This window comes from Suricata suricatta, chromosome X (assembly GCF_006229205.1).
Source record: "Suricata suricatta isolate VVHF042 chromosome X, meerkat_22Aug2017_6uvM2_HiC, whole genome shotgun sequence".
NCBI lineage: Eukaryota > Metazoa > Chordata > Mammalia > Carnivora > Herpestidae > Suricata > Suricata suricatta.
In genome coordinates this window covers 91,281,246-91,300,478 of record NC_043717.1, presented here as the reverse complement: position 1 = coordinate 91,300,478, position 19,233 = coordinate 91,281,246, and the positions used below count along the sequence as shown (strand labels likewise).

At 36.2% G+C, this 19,233-nt stretch overlaps 1 protein-coding gene across 7 annotated transcripts in view; it reads left to right on the top strand.

Annotated features, from left to right (window-relative positions):
• Window positions 1–17,842, top strand: part of SMARCA1 (SWI/SNF related, matrix associated, actin dependent regulator of chromatin, subfamily a, member 1) — a 74,810-nt gene extending 56,968 nt beyond the window's left edge. For 3 of the 7 annotated variants that reach the window (XM_029929855.1, XM_029929860.1, XM_029929854.1), the window contains 4 exons: window positions 1,941–2,059; window positions 2,172–2,384; window positions 15,904–16,014; window positions 17,107–17,842. In XM_029929855.1, the coding sequence (XP_029785715.1) occupies window positions 1,941–2,059; window positions 2,172–2,384; window positions 15,904–16,014; window positions 17,107–17,178 (515 nt within the window). In that variant the 3' untranslated portion in view covers window positions 17,179–17,842. Of the gene's footprint in view, window positions 1–1,940; window positions 2,060–2,171; window positions 2,385–15,903; window positions 16,046–17,037 lie in introns of all 7 variants that reach the window. The other 4 variants (XM_029929859.1, XM_029929856.1, XM_029929858.1 and 1 more) reach the window with 3 other exon arrangements.
• Window positions 17,843–19,233: the final 1,391 nt, after the last annotated feature.

The following is a 19,233-nucleotide window of genomic DNA, read 5'->3' as shown; positions in this document are numbered from 1 at the left end:
CATTAGTAGGTAGGGTTGGGAGGTGATTAGGTCATAAGGGTGGAGCTCTCACCGCTGGGATTAGTGCCCTTATCAAAGAGACCCCGGGGAGCTACCTTGCCCTTTCCAGCATGTGAGGATACATTTGGAAGACCATCATCTATGAACCAGGGTGTGGTCTCTCACTGGAGTTGGAATCTTCCAGCACGTCAATCTTGTGACTTCCCAGCCTCCATAACTGTGAGAAATAAATGTTTTTTATTGAAGCCCCACCCCCACCAATAAAAATCAGAGTGCACTAACATTCCTTTTGTGATAGGCTCTAAAAATGAAAAATTTGAGAATGTAGAGTATGCCATTAAAAGGCCTTTCACTAGGGCACCTGGTCAGTCAGTTGAGCATCTGACTCTTGATTTCAGCTCAGGATCTAACCCTGCATCAGGCTCTGCACTGACAATGCGTGGTCTGGTTGGGATTCTCTCTCTCTCTCTCTCTCTCTCTCTCTCTCTCTCTCTCTCAATTCCATAAACAAATAACATTTAAAAAAAGACCTTCCACTAACGTCATGAGATGTGACCTAATGCAGCAAGGTTATTTAGATCATATATAAAATTTGGATGACTTTATGATTTTTTTTTAGTTTCAGAGAAAAGACTATTTTAAGTAAGTTTAGAAAACAAAATAGAGGTTGTAGGAAATATTTTAAGTTTAGTGAGCGGTTCCTTTCTCCCTCTGCAAGCAAAAACAGCTTCCTGCCCTTCGTGGCTCCTCTCTCCCCCAGCTCACCTCTCTGTGCCACATACATGCTGAGTTCTGTGGTTCGGGTTGTGCAGATTGTTATGTTAATCCTCAAATCAGTTTTCTAGGTGTGCAGGATGGTTTAGTGTTGATATGGCTAAACAGGGTGTACATTAAATATGTACACGAGACAGGAGAAAGACTTCCATGCTGTTCCTCCATCTTGGAACCCCTTTAGTGAGTGGTTCCAAAACTGAAGTAAGAATTTGGGTAAGGGGTGCTCAGGCGGCTCTCGAGCATTTGACTCTTGATTTCAGCTCAAGTCATGATCTCGTGGTGCATGAGATTGAGCCTCACAGTGGGCTCTGTGTTAACAGCTTGGAGCCTGGAGCCTGCTTAGGAGTCTCCCTCCCTCTTTCTCTGCCCCTCCCCTGCTCATGTGCACACACTGTCATTTGCTCTCTCAGAATAAGTAAATAAACTTTAAAAAAGTTTTGATAAAAAACTGCTGCTTTGCAAGAAATTTGAGTGACCTGTTGATAATGGGTTCCATTTTTGATTTTGCTTCTAGGAAGCTGTGTTCTGTAAGTTTATATGGCCACCCTCTCTCCTACTTCACTTTATGTATTTGGTCCCTTCTATATCATGTTTGAATGAAAGCATACTTTAAATTCGTGTCTGTAGTATCTTTTAAAATTCTAGTCATTTGAGATTGATAATTAAGAAGCTTATAATGTTTCATGAAAAGAAATTCACTAACATGAAACCTTCTTGTTGAGGTCTTTTAATTTTTTTAATGTTTATTTAATTTTGAGAGAGAGAGTGTGTGTGACCAGGGGAGGGGCAGAGAGAGAGGGTGATAAAGAATCCAAAGCAGATTCAGGCTCTGAGCTGTCAGCGTAGAGCCCAATGCGGGACTTGTACTCATGAACTGTGAGATCATGACCTGAGCCAAAGACAGATACTTAATCGACTGAGCCACCCAGGCACCCCATGGTCTTACTTTTAAATAAAAAGTTAGGGGTATTTAATAATTAAACACACACACACACACACACATATACACACACACACGCACACACACACAGATGAATATGAAACAAGTTTTAAACAGTGTAAGTTTACTGCATCATGCCCTGTTATTTCTTTATTCTACAGTTCCTTGGATTAATTTGTTTAAGATGATAGTACATTTATTGAAAAGTAATAATTGTGTTTTTCAGCTGTATTTTGGGAACGTTGCAATGAATTACAGGACATTGAGAAAATTATGGCTCAAATTGAACGTGGAGAAGCAAGAATTCAACGAAGGATCAGTATCAAGAAAGCCCTGGATGCCAAAGTACTTTATTTCAGTATTTAAAAATTATTATTAGATTGTTTTAATTGATATGGTGATTAGCTTTGAGTTACTGCACATTTAGGTAAAATCGCTATTTTTTTTAAATTTATAGATTGCAAGATACAAGGCTCCATTTCATCAGTTACGTATTCAGTATGGAACCAGCAAAGGAAAAAACTATACTGAGGAAGAAGATAGATTCTTGATTTGTATGTTACACAAAATGGGCTTTGATAGGGAAAACGTATATGAAGAATTACGACAGTGTGTACGGAATGCTCCTCAGTTTAGATTTGACTGGTTTATCAAGTCTAGAACTGCCATGGTATGTATTCTTTTTGTAGTTATTTCCTTAAGCTTTTTATCTTGAAAAATTTAAATATCATATATTCTTCATTTAGATTCTCTAACTGTTATTTTGCCACATTGGCTTTTCTTCCCTATCCATATATACATTTATACCTACATACATAGAATCTGTATGTACACATAGAACCTATATTTTGTATTCAGAAATATAGGAACATACCTATATTCAGAAATACATATCTGTATCTGATATTCATAAATATACATATCTATATTTCTGAGCCACTTGAAAGTAAGTTGCAGATATCATGAGTGTTCACCTCTAAATACTGAAGCATTTATCTCCTAAAAATAAGGACCTTTTCTTACATAACCACAATACCTTTATGCTACCTGAAAATGTTAACAGTAATTCAGTAATGCCATCTGGTATATAGTCCCATGTACAAAATTTTCCAGTTGTTCCCAGTGCCTCTCATAGCTGTTTTTCTAATTTGATGATCTAGGAAAGGTTAATATATTGCATTTTGTCGCTGAACCTCTTTAGTCTTTTTCAATCTACAACTTTTTGTTTTTCTTGACAAATGCCTTTTTAAGGTACCTGAGCTTATTGTTTTGTAGAATGTCCCACATTTTTTTTTGTTTAAAATTTTTTTAATGTTTATTTTTGAGAGAGATAGAGGAGGAGCAGAGAGAGAGGGAGACATAGAATCCAAAGTAGGCTCCAGGCTCTGAGCTGTCAGCACAGAGTCTGATGCAGGGCTCGAACCCACTGACTGAGATCATGACCTGAGCCAAAGTCAGACACCCCACCCACTAAGCCTCCCAGGTGCCGCATAAAAGGTCCCACTTTTATCTTGCTCACTTTTAGATTTAGGTAAAGCATTTTGGTCAAGAATTTGACATAAGTGATGTGTACTTATTGTATCACGTCAGGAGGCACAGTGACATAGGTTGTCCCCCTCTTGGTGATGCTAAGTTTGATCACTTGGTTAATAGGGTGACCACCAGAGCTGCCCACTTTGAAAGTGCTTCCCCCTTTGTAATTAGGCAGGTGATACTTAACATGATGTAAGCAACTTAAGGATTTATTTTAAGTAAGAAGGAATTGTTGCCTAAGTTAAATCTTTAAAAGAATATTATGAGACAGAGAATAATTACGTAGAAAAGATATTTTAGCTTCATGCAGTTTACTGTTACTTCCTAATGTAAATTGTGTGCCTGTTAAATTTTAGTGCTCCTTAACGGTGTTCAAATTGATATTGAATGGTTTTTAAAATGCAACACATTTTTAATGTCAGCATTGTCAGTTTTTTGTCAGCTGAGGTAATGAAGACAAAAATAGATTTATGTAGCCTGAAAATTAAAAGCACCAGAAACTAACAGTTCAAACACTGGTCATTTTTAAGTAGTTTCTGTCTTTCATTAACATTTTCTTGGCCAGAAGTAGAAATAAGGGTGCAAAGCAATGCTTAATGTTTTGTTTGATTCATTTTATGTATGTATGTTTATTTATGTATTTTTAGAAAGAGAGCAAGCAGGGAAGGAGCAGATAAAGGGGAGAGACAGAATCCCAGGCAGAATCCTGCGCCGATTGTGCAGAGCCTGATGTGGGGCTCGAACTCACAAACCATGAGATCATGACTTGAGCTAAGAGTCAGATGCTTAACTGACTGAGCCATGCAGGTGCCCCTTATTTATTTATTTTTTTAAAGTGATTTATTTTGAGATTGAGAGAGAGAGTGCAAGCTAGGAAGGGGCAGAGAGAGAGAGAGAGGAAGACCGAGAATTCCGAGCAGGCTCTGCACCACCAGTGCAAAGCCCAACATGGAGCTCCAACCCACGAACCACGAGATCATGACCTCAGTGGAAATCAAGTCAGATGCTTAACTGACTGAACCACCCAGGTGCCTCTGATTCATTTTATATTTTCAGTTCAAGCTGAATAAAAGAAAAGAAAATCTGAGTTGCTATGTTGAAGATGCTAATTCTGGAAGATAAGATCAAATATTTCTTAAATCTCTAACATAAATTTAGAGTGTTCTTGGACTATTAGAATATACCTATCAAGTTTATGGAATACATAATGCTGGAGAGCTACCAAATACTTTGGATCAAGCCAGAATTGAAAAGGAACTAGAGAAACTGGAATGATGGATAGGTTGAGTCTTATAAAACCACATTCATTAGGCATAAATTTAAAGTGCTGTACTTACACAAAACAATATGAAAAGGTATATATGTTAGATCCAGTAGGAAGAATTTAACTTTTAAAAAAGAATAAAATAGATAAGAATTAACCTGTAGCATGAAAGCCTGAAGTTTGATGTAGGAAAGAGTTGTTTGACAGGGTTCGTTGGATCACTGAAATAGATTATTGAAGAACAGTATAGAATAGCTTTTCTGTTAGCTTTGAAAGAGATTCTGTTTTGACTGACTGAAGGCTTTGGCAGTGAGCTAGTTGGCCTTTTAAGGTGTCTTCTAACTCAGTGCATCTATGAGCATGTTTAGCAGAGAACTCCTTTCAAAAGCCATGAGTTTAAAATTTTTAGCCATTTGGAGTTTTATGGGTGTGATGATCCTAATGTAGAGCAGCACCAAAAGCTTGTAAAAGACAAATGCCTATCTGCATTTGTCAGTGAATCATGTTTTAGATCATAAATTCCCTTTCATGTGATAGAACATTTGCTGAATTTTGAGTATTAGTTCAGTAATATATTACCAATGTTACCAATTTTTTTTAAAGGTTGAGAGTTTAATGCTGTTTTCAGTGTCTAGAATCATTAAACCAAAGCAGAGGATGAAACAGATTCAAAAGTACAAGAAAAACCTTATATTATTTGAAATACATGGATATGGGTGTAGAACTACATATCCTTATTTCATTTCCTAAGAAAATACCCCAGTATATTATTAACAACCACTAGATGTCTCTGAACTTCCTTGTAAAGATTCTTATTTTCATCCATTTTCTTTCTACAAAGCATTTAGTTTTTTCTTCACGAAGAGATTTAAATCTCCTATGTATATTTTCCAAAGAGCAGATATTAACTAATTAGGTGAATAGGAGATGAAACCTTTATTTGTTAATAATGAAGAAACCTTTGTCATTCTGGAAGGTGGAATTTATGATTTCTAAAGAATCTTTAAGAACATATAATAGTTTATTTCATATTTAAATATTTTAATCCAGAGTTTTTATTTGTTAACTTTTCTATCATATTGTTTTTTATTTCCCTCCTGGGAAATTTTTACTTGTATTTCTGGATTTAGAGTATAGGTAATATATTTTAGAATGTGCATATATTTACACATGTTTTTTTGGAATATTTCATGACAATATCAATTATTAAGGAATTATAGGATTGGAGTATTAATAATTGTAGATGATCTTTTTGCCCCCCTTATTTTAAATAATTGCTCTTATATAGTGAATTTCATGTACAATCTCAGAAATTTCCCCTTTGAAAGAGGCAGTTGTGATTTCCAATATTAATTCATTTCATTGAAAATCCTATCTTAGAAACACAGAGGATGTAGTGTGAGAGTATCACAGTGTTCAAATTAAAGTCTTATTAATGATTAAACTTTAAACTTAGCTTACTAAAGAAGCTATCTTTAAAAACATAGTTTTGCTTAAAAGTGACTCTTCTCTCCAAGAGATGCCAGTAAATAGTGTGAAATACTTAGGAAAAAAGTGGAAAACTTGGTAGTTATATTTTATTCAGACATCTCAAAGTACTGTATTCATGGCTTCTGACTTAACTAACAGTCTTAAAGTGCTTAAAGGCATGAACTTCCACTTCTAAATATGCTTCACTTTTAAAGCCTTCGGCTAAAGTATGAAGATTTCTTTGAGGCTTTTCTCCATTTAAAAATGCTGGCTATACAAAAGGGAAAATAAGTTTTAGTTCTATTTCTGTGTGCTAAAAAGATAGTGATTTCTTTCTCTGAGCACTTGTGTGGTCTTTAAGTAAGTAATCAGTTTCTATTGAACTACATCAACAAGTAGGAAGGAGATGATCAATTTAGCTTTTTAAGCTCAGAGCATGTGAATTGGCCTACCATTTCCTTCGAAGAAAAATATCCAGAAATGGGTCTTCGTAGTAGGACATTCACAGACTATCAAAGTTAAAAGGACCTTTACCAAGTGATTATAAGAAGAGATGATAATACTCTATGTTTTTATAGTACCTTTTATATAATGCCTGCCAATCTGTTTACTATCATTAGCTCATTAATTTTTTTGCCATTCCTTTTAGGGAATGAGTTTCAGGGTGTTATCTCCATTCGTTTAGTGACAGACTAACTTTACTAGGAGATTGGAGAGGAACCTGAGAGGTCCAAACGATCTTCCCCTGTTAGTCAGTTTACTGGAAAGGACATGTGGAAAATACCCAAAGTTCAATCAGTAGTTCCTTAGACTTGTTTAGGCCCTGTTAAGGACTTAAAGGAGAAAAGGCAGAATTTAACTCTTTGAGCTAAAGAACATTTCTTGACATAAGCATTTATTGCATTCTTTACAGAGTTGCTTTGACTCTTAATTTGAGTCAAAAAACATTCTTACTTTTTAGCCTCTGGGGAGCTGTTTTCTTTCCTCTCACTGCTATCTCAGGAAGCTGTGTGTGCATTGCCTGTGGCCATGTACCTTGGGGCTGAATCAAAGTATTAGTAATGAGTTGTTTACCATTACCCTGCCTTAGGTAGTTAAATGAATTTTTCTGATAGCATCTGAGAAAAAGAATCACACACTGTTCCGTACAGTGTAAAATTTCACATTATTACTATTGGTTTTCAAATCACAACTTTATTATTAATGGAAGTGTTCCTTACTTAAAATTAAGACCGTGACATCTCTCATTAGAACTGCAGGAGAAAAAATACTTTCTAGAAAATATTGCTATAGCTTTTTGTTAACTTGCTTTCTATTTTATAGGTTTATCAGTAATAGTAAATGTTAATTAGGTTGCTAGTTCAGCAGAGGATATTTTATAAATTATCTGTCCAGTTAGAGGATTTTCTTTATAGATACTTTAGAAAAATGAAAGTCAAATTCAGAAATTTTCCACTTAATTCTATAGTTGCAACAACACTTTTATTTGTGGCTTATGCAGCATAGTCTAGGAAATTTCTTACAGAGTGCTGCTTGTGTTTTTTAGTTTTATGTATTAGCACTTAATTGTGTGATAATAGCTAATATTGATATTTTAGAGCATTACAATGAAATATGAAAATATGAATTAATACACTATTGGTAAAATTGGTGAACTGCAAATGTATTGCTGGATTCTTCTTGACTATAAAATTATTAAAATATTTAAAAAATATATTTATGCTCATAGGAATAGATATCCTCATGCATTTACAATGTCCTTTTTCAGCCTTAAGTTTGAAAGAGGATCTATACAGAGGCATGTACAGAAGAGGTAATGCTTCACTTTGCCTTGGGGGTTAGATTAGAGGAATGGCTTCACAGAAGAGGTCCTTTCTGGATCCAAGACTAGAAGAACTAGGAAAATGGATATGGGACTACACTCTGGGTTGTGGAAACAGCATATGAAGAAATTGCAAGGATGTTAGTTTGGTAGGGTCGTGAGTAGGGAGGTACTGGGAGAAGAGGAGGTAGCTGGCAGCCAATTATGAAGGGCCTTGTCTGCTGTGCAGAAGTCTTTGTCATGTCTGTAGGAAATGAGAAGAATCATTGTAAGATTTTAATAGGGCAGTGGCAGCGATCAGATTTACATTTTAGAAATACTGTTCTGCGGAAGTGGGCAAATGTCTGCCTCAATTACCATATAGGCTGATAACCTCCAAATTTCTATCTGTCTTTTCTCTGTTCCTCCTTTTCCCCTCTTTCCCTTGGCTAATGTACCACCATCTTCCCCCAGAGTCCTTTTTTTAAAACTGCTACTCTCTTAACCCTCCCATGTAATTGGTTATATCTAAAGGGACCAGCATAGCACCTTGCACAAAGTAGGCAGTCAGTGAGTAAATGGGCCTGGAGTGTGAGTACTTTAGTTGGCTTCTATCTCATAGTCTCCTATAGTTGGATCAGATTTGGGTAAAAAGTGAAGAAATGTAGGAATGACTTTGAGTTCTTTTCTTTTCATCTATCTTTTTCTAATGATAGACTTTATTTGGTTGTCATCCCTGAAGCTTTTATTTTTTTTTTATAAGTTTGAAAAGACTGTTATGAAAATATGTTTTATTAGCAGATATAGTGTTTGATTTAAGATTGAACTGTTTTAACAATCTGAAATACAGTAAATGCACTAACAGGAGTCCATTTTATTTATTTATACTTCTGTGTTATCTTGTGAGGAGGTGACAACAACATTTTATAAATAATGATGTTTAAGTGGAAGCATTTAAGTAAAAGTATCATAACCTTTGATACTTGTTTGAGACATATACAATATATTATTAGAATATTAACTCCCATTTAACTGCCAGTATGTTTGGGCCCAAACATATTGTTGCATTATTTTTATGATAAAGGTTCAAAAGTGACAAAGAACCTGGAAAATATACCAGAGCATGTATAGTTAAAGGTATTGATTCTGGAAGTAAAGTATAGGGAGTTAATAAACAAGCAAAGGAGAAAAACACCCATTTTGTTTACTTAATAAGAAGTATAGAAGAAAACTCTGACTTTATAGAACTACCTACAAATTTAGAGGCACAAATGTGAAGTGAAATTTATTTTTTTGCCCTTGTTCATTCACCTGCTTTTGACTTTGAACTATAACAAGCACAGACTTTCTGTCATTCAGACTTAGGTAGGCTTAGTGTCTAGGATTTTAGTACATAGGAAATGTAACATGGAGCCTCTTTAATCTCTTTCAATAAGTCACTTCAAGTCTACTGATGCTTTCTGTGCCTTTTGAATTGATGCTTTGAAGCTGAGTATTGGGGCCAAGGATATTTGAAGTTGGTGCCTGGCATGATTGATATTCACCACACTGTAAAGGGCAGCGCTGCTTATTGCAAACATTTCATCATTTATTAAGTGAAAGTAGAGATACATATCCTAGTATTCAAAAGTTGAAACCTGGGTGACTTTGCATTGAATAGAATCACAAACCATTAAGAAGGTATGGAAAACCAAGGCACCACAATTTGTTTCAAGTAAATCTAAAGACTGTAGTTTAAAACAGGTTGGCAGACTACAGCCTGCCCCCCACCAACCTGGTTTTGCATTGGCCTGCAAGCCAAGAATTATTTTTACATTTTCAAATGCTTGGAAGAAAATTAAAAAGCTATTTTGTGACATGTGAAAATTATATAAAATTCCGATTTTGGTATCTGTAAGTACGGTTTTATTGGAACACAGCCACACTCACTCATTTATGTATTGTTTACAGCTGCTTTCATGCAACAGTGGTAGAGCTGAGTAGTTGTGACAGAGACTGTGTGCTCTGCAAAGCCAGAAATATTTACTGTCTGGCTCTTCATAGAGAAGATGTGCTGATCTCTGGTTAAAAGAATGTGTAAGAAAGGTGGAAAGGGAGAAGTGATACAGCCATTGGTACATATGTATATATAAGTGCTATAAAGCCCTTTAAGAAAAGTGTTCAATGAAGAATGGGTAAAGGGAGCTAGCTCTTTAACTTAAAAGAGAGTGTTTGGGAGGTCTGGTGGTGATTGTGACGGAAGCATGGGAACTACCTGTAATATTTGAAGGACTGTCCCACAGAAGAGGGAATCAGTTTGTTCTCTGTGAATATAAAAATTAGACCTAGAACCAGTTGTTGGAAATATAAGGTAGCATTGCATTTATGGAACATTTTTAACTTGTCCAAAGGTGGAATAGAAAACTTTGGGAGGTAGTCTACTGGTAGTCCCATCATTGGAAGAATTCAGACAGGTCAGACAACTAGCTAGCAAGGACCTAGTAAAAAGGACTCAGCATCAACTTGAATGATTTTTAAAGTTTTCTAGTCTTGAGAGTCTGTAATTTTATGAACTCACACTACTGGGAATCTGTATCAAGGGTAGATTTCCCAGTACAGAATACACCTTTGAATATATCACTGCTGTGTAAAAATCCATTAATAAAATCTTTTTGTCGACTATGTTAAGTAAACTTCCTTAGTTCTCCCCTGGTAGTGTCTAGGTTTTTTATATTTTGATCCAAACTTAGCCTTATCTATCTTAACCTGCAGAACATCTCCCACCTTGGATTCTACCAAACATTGTTCTAGGATATACAGATCTGACATATGCAGAACAAAGGTTCTGTGTTCAAAGAGATTTAGGAAATGCTGATACTGAATCTCTCCCTTGACACTTCCAATCTACAGTAGGGTACTAAAAGCGCTGAGAAGTCCTGCCCTGAAGAAATTGGTTTAACTTTTTAAAACTATAGCATCTCCCACACATGTATGAACACAAAATACTTTTTTTCCTTTTGCCACCTCTATTCACGCTGCAGACCAGTTTTCCATTTGTCATTTTCTTATTCTTTTCTGCTTTTTTGTTTTCACATCCTCTCTCTTCCTCTTGTGTGCTGTTTTTCTCCCTTCAGCTTCATTCCTAATCCTGCATTGGGAAATGGTGAAAGAGATAGACTGCAGAGTTTCTGGAAACCATTTGAGACCACACACAACACTCCCTGTAACCCCAGGAAAATAGGAATATAAAGAGGTGTAAGAATTTAGGAGAATATGAATGGAAAAGGAGAAATTATATAAGATGAAGGTGCTTTTGATGTAATGAAATTTTTCATAGTCAGTTATTCAAAAAGTGAATCACTGTTTTATTGGTAATCTGGCCTTTTGCCTTATAATTTCCAGTTTTAGCTAGGGTTCTGTTTATGATGCCATCTGTTTAGTTAGGCGATGTTTAAGCATGTGAATAAAAAATGGGGTTGATATCTGTAGAGAAAGTGACATTGTCTAAGCTAAGAAAGTAATATCCATACTCTCCCATTCCTTGGTGCTGATCTCTAGAGAGGGTATTTTTCTGTGTCTGCAGTAGTTAGTGACAGGTTAAAAGGAATAAAGTCGAGAACTTATTATACAGTTTATTTATAATCATTTGGAGATGTTCTCCTTCCCTGCATATGAGACACTCTAAAAAGTATTAGTTCCCCTGAATCACCCATATGAACCATGAACATGTATCTAAAGATATCTGCAGTCACTGGCAGCTATTAATGAGAATAATAACAGCCAGAGGGTATAGCTTAATGATTCAAGAATCAGCTTCATATAAAGACTCTATCTAGTCTCCCTAGAAACCAACAATCAAATCTCATCAGGGTCAACGTAGCCCTTTTTATAATAGATAAATTGAATAACATGCTGTTTAATTTGTATGTGTGTTATTGAATGAAGCAATGGAGAATATTTGTCCTGCATATTAAATATAGCAGTATTGTTTTGCTAAGTAAGGATGTTATGAATCCTAAATTATTTAACCTTGTATAATTGAAGATGCAGAAGAAACTTGAATATACCAGTGTTCTCTAAGGTTATGTTTAATAAATAGTAATATACACATATTTTTAAATAGTAATATTTTATAAACAATATGAGGACTTGTTTTTCTGATTACACTGCCTTTGATTTTCTGCCTCTTTTGGAGCTTGAATTTTTAGAGTAGAAAATGCTTGGATAGTTGATATTTCTTTCTTTTTTTCTTTTATAGTTTACTGTCAAGTTTGTTTCCATGTAACACCCAGTGCCCATCCCAACAAGTGCCCTCCTCCATGCCCATTATCCCCCCCTTCCCCCACCCCCTCCCCCATCAGCCCTCAGTTCGTTCTCAGTATTCAAGAGTCTCTCTCATAGTTTACCTCCCGCCTTCTCCCCAACTATTTTCCCCCTTCCCATGGTCCTCTGCTTAGTTTCTCCTATTCCACTTATGAGTGCAAACATATGGTATCTGTCCTTCTCTGCCTGACTTATTTCACTTAGCATGACACCCTTGAGTTCCATCCACGTTGCCATGAATGGCCAGATTTCAATTCTTTCTCATTGCCATGTAGTACTCCATTGTATAGATAAACCACATCTTCTTGATCCATTCATCAGTTGATGGACATTTAGGCTCTTTCCATGATTTGGCTATTGTTGAAAGTGCTGCTATGAACATTGGAGTACATGTGCCCCTATGCATAGTTGATAATATTTCTGTATATATCATTTCCTATGTTGTATATAATTTAGCTTTTATTTGGAAAGCTAAAACTGTATTAAGAAACCATTTGCCATTTCTTTAATTTTTTAATTTTTTTATGTTTTTTAAATTTATTTTTGAGAGACAGAGAGAGAGAGAGCATGAGCAGGGGAGGGTCAGAGAGAGAGGGAGATACAGAATCTGAAGCAGGCTCCAGGCTCTGAGCTAACTGTCAGCACAGAACCCGACACGGGGCTTGAACCCATGAACTGTGAGATCATGGTCTGACCCAAAGCCGGATGCTTAACTGACTGAGCCACCCAGGCGCCCCCCATTTGCCATTTCTTAGAAATGTTATAGATTGCCCAAGAGCTAAACGTTCATTGCAGAAACTGGAAAATACAGGCTAGTATAAACATGAAAATAAAGGTTTGCATTGGTCCTACTTTTAGAGATAGTTGCTGCTAACTGTTATGCTGTAGTTAGTAATCTCTCTGGTATTTTTCTGTGTATAGGTATATAGTAATATGGGTCTGTGTATTCCATTTTTAAATGATCATAAATTTCATTCTCAGTATTTCCCTGCTAAAAATGATACTTCTACAAACATAATTTTATAATTTTTGCATACATCTCTTATTTCCTTACATTACATTTCTAGGAGTGGAATTGTTAGTTCAAAAGGTAGGGAATTTTTAAGATGCTTCATTGATACTCCCAAATTGCCTTCTAGGAAAATGTAGTGTATATTATTTTAAAGATTTTATTTTTAAGTAATCTCTACACCCAGCATGGGGCTCAAACCCATAACCCTGAGATCAAGAGTCATGTGCCCCAGTGACTGAGCCAGCCAGGCACCATGAACATAGTATATGAGTGTAGTGTATTGGTCTGCTTGGGATGCCATGATAGAATACCGCAAATGGGGTGGCTTAAACAGAAGTTCTTCACAGTTTTGGAGACTGGAAGTCCAAGATCAAAGTGTCAGCAGGGTTGGTTTCTAGTAAGGTCTTTCTGCCTGGCTTATAGACAGTCTCTTCTTGCTGTATTCTCATATGGCCTTTTCTCTGTAAGAGTGTGGAGAGAGGTATCTCTGGGTATTTCCTCTTCTTATAAGAACACCAGTCCTGTCATATTAGGCACCCCCTTATGATCTCATTTAACGTTAATTAACTCCTTGAAGGCTTTATCTTCAAACAGTAATCACATTGTGGGGGTGTTAAGCTTTAACATACGAATTTGGGGGGCTTACAATTCAGTCCATAACAGCTATTAACATTGGCATCCCATCATCAGTGAATGAAAGTTCCCATGTCCCCAACTTATTGCCAATACTGGATACGTACACCACATACACATGCATGCACGTATCATTGGTAATTTGATAACGATGGCATTGTTTCACTTTGTGTTTCTTTGATCATTATTTTATTTTATTTTATTTAAATCCAAGTTAACTAGCATATAGTGTAGTAATGGTTTTGATCATTAGTTTCAGTGAAAACTTTGTAAATATGAAGACATTTTAATTTTTTATGAGTTTTCTTTTCTTGTACTTTGACCATATTTTTGTTGTTTTTTTTTTCCTTTGTCACATCCTTTATTCCTTCATATGCTTCTATTCCATAGGATTTTAAAAAATAATAGTCTGTTGTCAAATTGGTTTCCATAGGGCACTCAGTGCTTCTCCCCACAAGTGCCCCCCTCCATGACCATTTACCCTCCCCTCCTCCCCCTCCTGCCCTCGGTTCATTCTCCGTATTCATAGTTTCTCATGATTTGCATCCCTCTCTCTCCCCAACTCTCTTTCCCCCTTCCCCTCACTATGGTCCTCTTTTAGGTTTCTTCTTGGTTTTTAAAAATTTTTTTAATGTTTATTTATTTTGGAGAGAGAGAGAGAGAGAGAGAGAGAGAGAGACAGAATGTGGGGAGGGGCAGAGAGAGAGGGAGACATAGAATCTGAAGCAGGCTCTAGGCTCTGAGCTGTCAGCATGAGCCATGAGCCATGAGCTCATGACCTGAACCGAAGTTGGATGCTTAACTGACTAAGCCACCCAGGCACCCCTGTTGGGGGTTCTTAATTGCCAGTACACCTACATTGTGTGTTTACCTATGTTGTATGTATCATACAGTTTTGATAATACAGAAAAGGTGTTGTACTTTAAAATGTTATTTATCTATGATTTACCATTAAATACAGCTGTGTATGCAGGGTTAATATATGTGAGTACCCATATTAATGAATAATATGTTTACTGCTCACCATACATTCATAAACACTGTTTATAGTTTGGATGCATTGATTTCCTGGCAGTGAAATATATGTAGTGGCAAGGTTAATGCAAAATCTTTTCAGCTATTGTTTTCTCTGCATTAGCAAATACAGCAGTGTTTCCTGAGGTGTGCTCCTCAGGACTCTGATCCCACAAGATGTCCTGTGAGAAGAGATTTCTGTTGGTTGAATAGCTTTGAGAACTGCTTGCATCCTACATCTCCCACCTAGGACTTGACATTGCTCATCAGGAACTTAAAGTCTCTGAAAAGCCCTCTAGTGAAGGAACCTGGCGAATACCTGAATACTTCCAAAACTTATTTTGGCAATAGGACCTTCCCCACTTTTTTGTTTCTGTCATTTTTGTTAACTTTTTATCTTGAAACGATTCACAAGAAGTTATAAAGAAATGTACAGGAAGGTCCCCTTCACCCTTCACCAAGTTTTCCCCAATGGTAATATCTTACATAACTGTATTACAGTGTCAAATCAGGAAATCCATAGTAGTATAATCTGTAGAGCTTATTTGGATTTCATTGGTTATACATGCATGCGCACACGTGTGTGTGTGTGTGTGTGTGTGTGTGTGTGTGTGTGTGTGTGTGTGTGGTGTGTGTGGCTCAGTGCAGTTTCATCACTTGTACGTTTGTATAATCAGCACCACAAGACTGCCTTATGCTAGCTCTTTAGAGTCACAGGCATTCTTCCCCCCACTCCCCCACTTTCCTAGCTCTTGGCCACCAGTGATAAGTTCTCCATTTCTAAACTTTTGTTATTTCAAGAATGTTCTGTAAATAGAATAATACAGTAAATAATTTTTGAGATTGGCTGTTTTTGCTCTGTGTAATTCACTTTAGGTTCATTCAGGTTGTTGTGTATTAATAGTTCTTTTCTTCCTATAGCTGAATGGTATTTCATCGAATGGATGGACTACAGTTGGTTTACCCATTCACCCACTGAATAACATTTATGTCCTCTTCATATTTTTGGTGGAATCCATTAATATCCTGCATGAATATTGTTTTGAAGTAAACCAACTTTAGAAATCCTGTAGCACAGAAATTATACAATTAATAATTACAACTTTTTAAAGATTATGCCTGAGTTGCAGAAATTGAAAGTCTCTTATTATTTGGTTCAGGAATTCCAGAGACGCTGTAATACTCTGATTTCACTGATTGAGAAAGAAAATATGGAAATTGAGGAAAGAGAGAGAGCAGAAAAGAAGAAACGGGCAACTAAAACTCCAATGGTAAAATTTTCAGCATTTTCCTAACTTTTAGGTAGATCTCATTTTTTTTACATAATTAAAATGCCTATATTATGTCTAATGCCACATGATACCTATTATAAAAACTGTTTTTATGAAGTGCTAACTTGTTTTTGACAGAAAAAGAATACACTACTATCGCATTCCTTATTTGTTTGTAGAACATGTGGTTAGGAACTCCCCAGTAAGAGGGCTCAGTATTTTAAAAAATTCCTCATGACTTTAAGCAGAAGTATAATGCAAGTAAAATCCTTTGAATTGAGACTTGAGTTGTCCTGGGGGAGTAGGAGAGGGGTGGGGTGGGATGGGATGGGGCTGAGGTTGCAACTGGGAGTTCTGACTTGATCAAATAAGTTTTATGATCTTTGTGGAACTGTGAGTACAAATGAGAATTCTGAGCAGACAGCAAAGCTTTACTTGGTCTACTCGGTAACAGGTTTATTGCTGAATAATAAGATGACTTGGTTTCAATCCAGTCAGGTCACCTTGTATAGCTACAATTTGAACTATTCTTTAATAGATCATAGTATTTGAGTGTGGTTACGTAAACTACCATATTTCATCAAGTCTAAGATGCTTCCTATTGTAAGGAACAGCATCATTTTCTGTATCTTTAAGTGAAACTGCTGCCAAGTAACTCATTTGTCATCAATTGTAAGATGCATCCTGATGTCAGAGATGCCAACGTGAAAAAGAAATGTGCATCATAGAATATATGAAATATGGTGCTTTAACATCTATCATAAGGTTTTAAAAGTAAATAGCATTTTGCCCAGAAAACTTTAAGTAGTTCTTTAAGATGAGAGTACATTTATGGTACCATGTGTAAGTAGACATTTGCTGACTATTTTTGATGGGTATTTTATGTCTTTTTAAAAAAAATCTTTGAAGGTTATTTTACATTGGGTTATATATTTTGTTGGGCTATATAGAATATTAACTGTGAGTATGACATTTAAGTGAATATTCATGTTAAAATTTTTTTTCAATGCATTTACATCCTAGATTTAACATTGTTGGGCCATTTAAAAATGTGCATATTGGAGCAGAACATTAAATCTGTTTCCATTTTAGTCACAGAAAAGAAAAGCAGAGTCAGCTACTGAGAGCTCTGGAAAGAAGGATGTCAAGAAGGTGAAATCCTAAAGCCTAGAAATAAAGTTTTAAATGGGAAACTGCTATTTTCTTGTTCCCATCTTCAAATGCTAATTGCCAGTTCCAGTGTATTCATGGTACTCTAAGAAAAATCTCTTTGGTTTGATTTCTTGCATATTTTATATATTTTACAATGCTTTCTACCTGAAATGTGTAGCTTTATATTTTATGCATTCTAGTATTTTTGTGTACTGTATTTTGTGCATTTCCTGTCTTCATCAAAATCCTCTCAGTCCTTGTTCTTTTGAAGCTTGTGCTGAGGTTTTAGCTTTTCTATGTTTTATATGCCGCTGCTTTGAAAGAGAACCTAGATTCTATAGCTGTATTATTGTTGTTTCATACTTTAAATTTATATGGCTGTGGAAAAATGAATTAAAATGATTTGAGGAGAAAGACTTTTTCACTTCTTTGTTGCTTTCTTTTCTATTGAGTATGGGCTTGTATGTGTTACTGCATACTGTGATTAGCATAATAATTGTTTCTTTTGAGGTCATCTAAATATTTTTTCCTAAAGGAATAAAGGGTGAGAACAGAAAAATATTAAAAAAAACTAATATTTGATACTGTGCTTGCTGTCAGTATGCATTACATTTAAATTATTCTCTAAATATTCAAGTGGGAAAATATAATAAAGAAATGTCTATAAGAAATTTAATTATTTCCTGTTTTTTGTGCAGTAGAAAAATAGTTGTGTTTATTGAACTGTTTTGCTCACTCTACTATGTATTTGGTTGAAAGTTAAAGCTTTGCTTGCAGACTTGTGTGTGACACTCTGTCCCATAGAGCCTGTTCAGAGGAGTCTGGGTATAACATGTAGAGTTTTTAACAACTAAGTTAAGGTTACGAAATAAGTGCTATGCATGTAGAAGAAGGGGGACTGGCGTCTGTAGGACTACAGTTAGGCTCAGATAACAAACAATCTCAAAGTGTCAAGGGGTTTTATACACCAAGAGTTTATTTCTTGCTCACACTAGAGATTCCACACAGGTCAGAAGGATATGAGAATGGGAGGGGATCTGTTCCACACAGTCACTTAAGGTTCCATCCTGACTGAGGCTGTGGTGTTTAGTATTGTGGCTATACCATCTGGGACATGTGGCCTTTTCAGCTGCTGCTGTAAGAGAAAGAGAAGTTGAAGATTCTCATGTAGGTTCTTCATTACCTAGGCTCAGAAGTGACACCTGTCACAAACACTTATATTTTATTGTCCCAAAGTAGTCACATGGTCCTGTGTATGTGAAAGAAGGCTGGCAGATGTAGGGGAACAAATGGAGTGTTTAGCATTACTGCCTCTGCCACAGGCCTGTTGGCTCAGGAAAGAAGCTGTGTCTCTCTCATGAAACAGTGTGTGATTAATCAGAATCGAAGTCAGGTTGTAAGAGGAACAGAGAAAATGGATTGGGATCTAGTGTGAAACACACAGCAAATAAGTAAAATTGGGAAGTGCTTTTAGTTATCAAACAAAGCTTGGATCACTAAAGAGTTGCCCCCCTCCAATATCTTTTGCATTCCCTGTCAGACTCTATTTAGCGTATCACCAACAAAACTAGAGTAGCCATGAATGCAAGTCAGCATCTTTCACACCCTCAGTCTTCTCGTAGGCATCCTGAAACACGAATAGATCCCGAAGGACAAACCACTGTCTGCTGGACTCTTCCAAGTCTTCATTCATTGTCTAGATTTCATATTTCTTCCTGCCATGCTCCTGATTGGGTTCCTTTTAATTGTTTCTATTGTTAGGACGTAGAGTCTTGTACTCTGTTGGAGATTGGGATGAAATTAAGGTGCTATTAAGTGATGAGGTTAGGGTGATAATTTGGTCAGGGGACCGAGAGATCCCCAAATCTGTACTTGACTTAACTAGCCTTTCTGTAAGGTCCACAAAATGAGGCAAAGTTAAGCAAGGCAGTAGCTGGTGGTTTCACTCAAAACTTCAATCCAGAGCTCTTAAGCCCAAAATAAAATCTTGGAATTTTCTACTCCAGTGCGATTAAATGCTGTATTACCTGAGCTAGAGAAAATTATACCTGAGAGGGTTTTATGGAA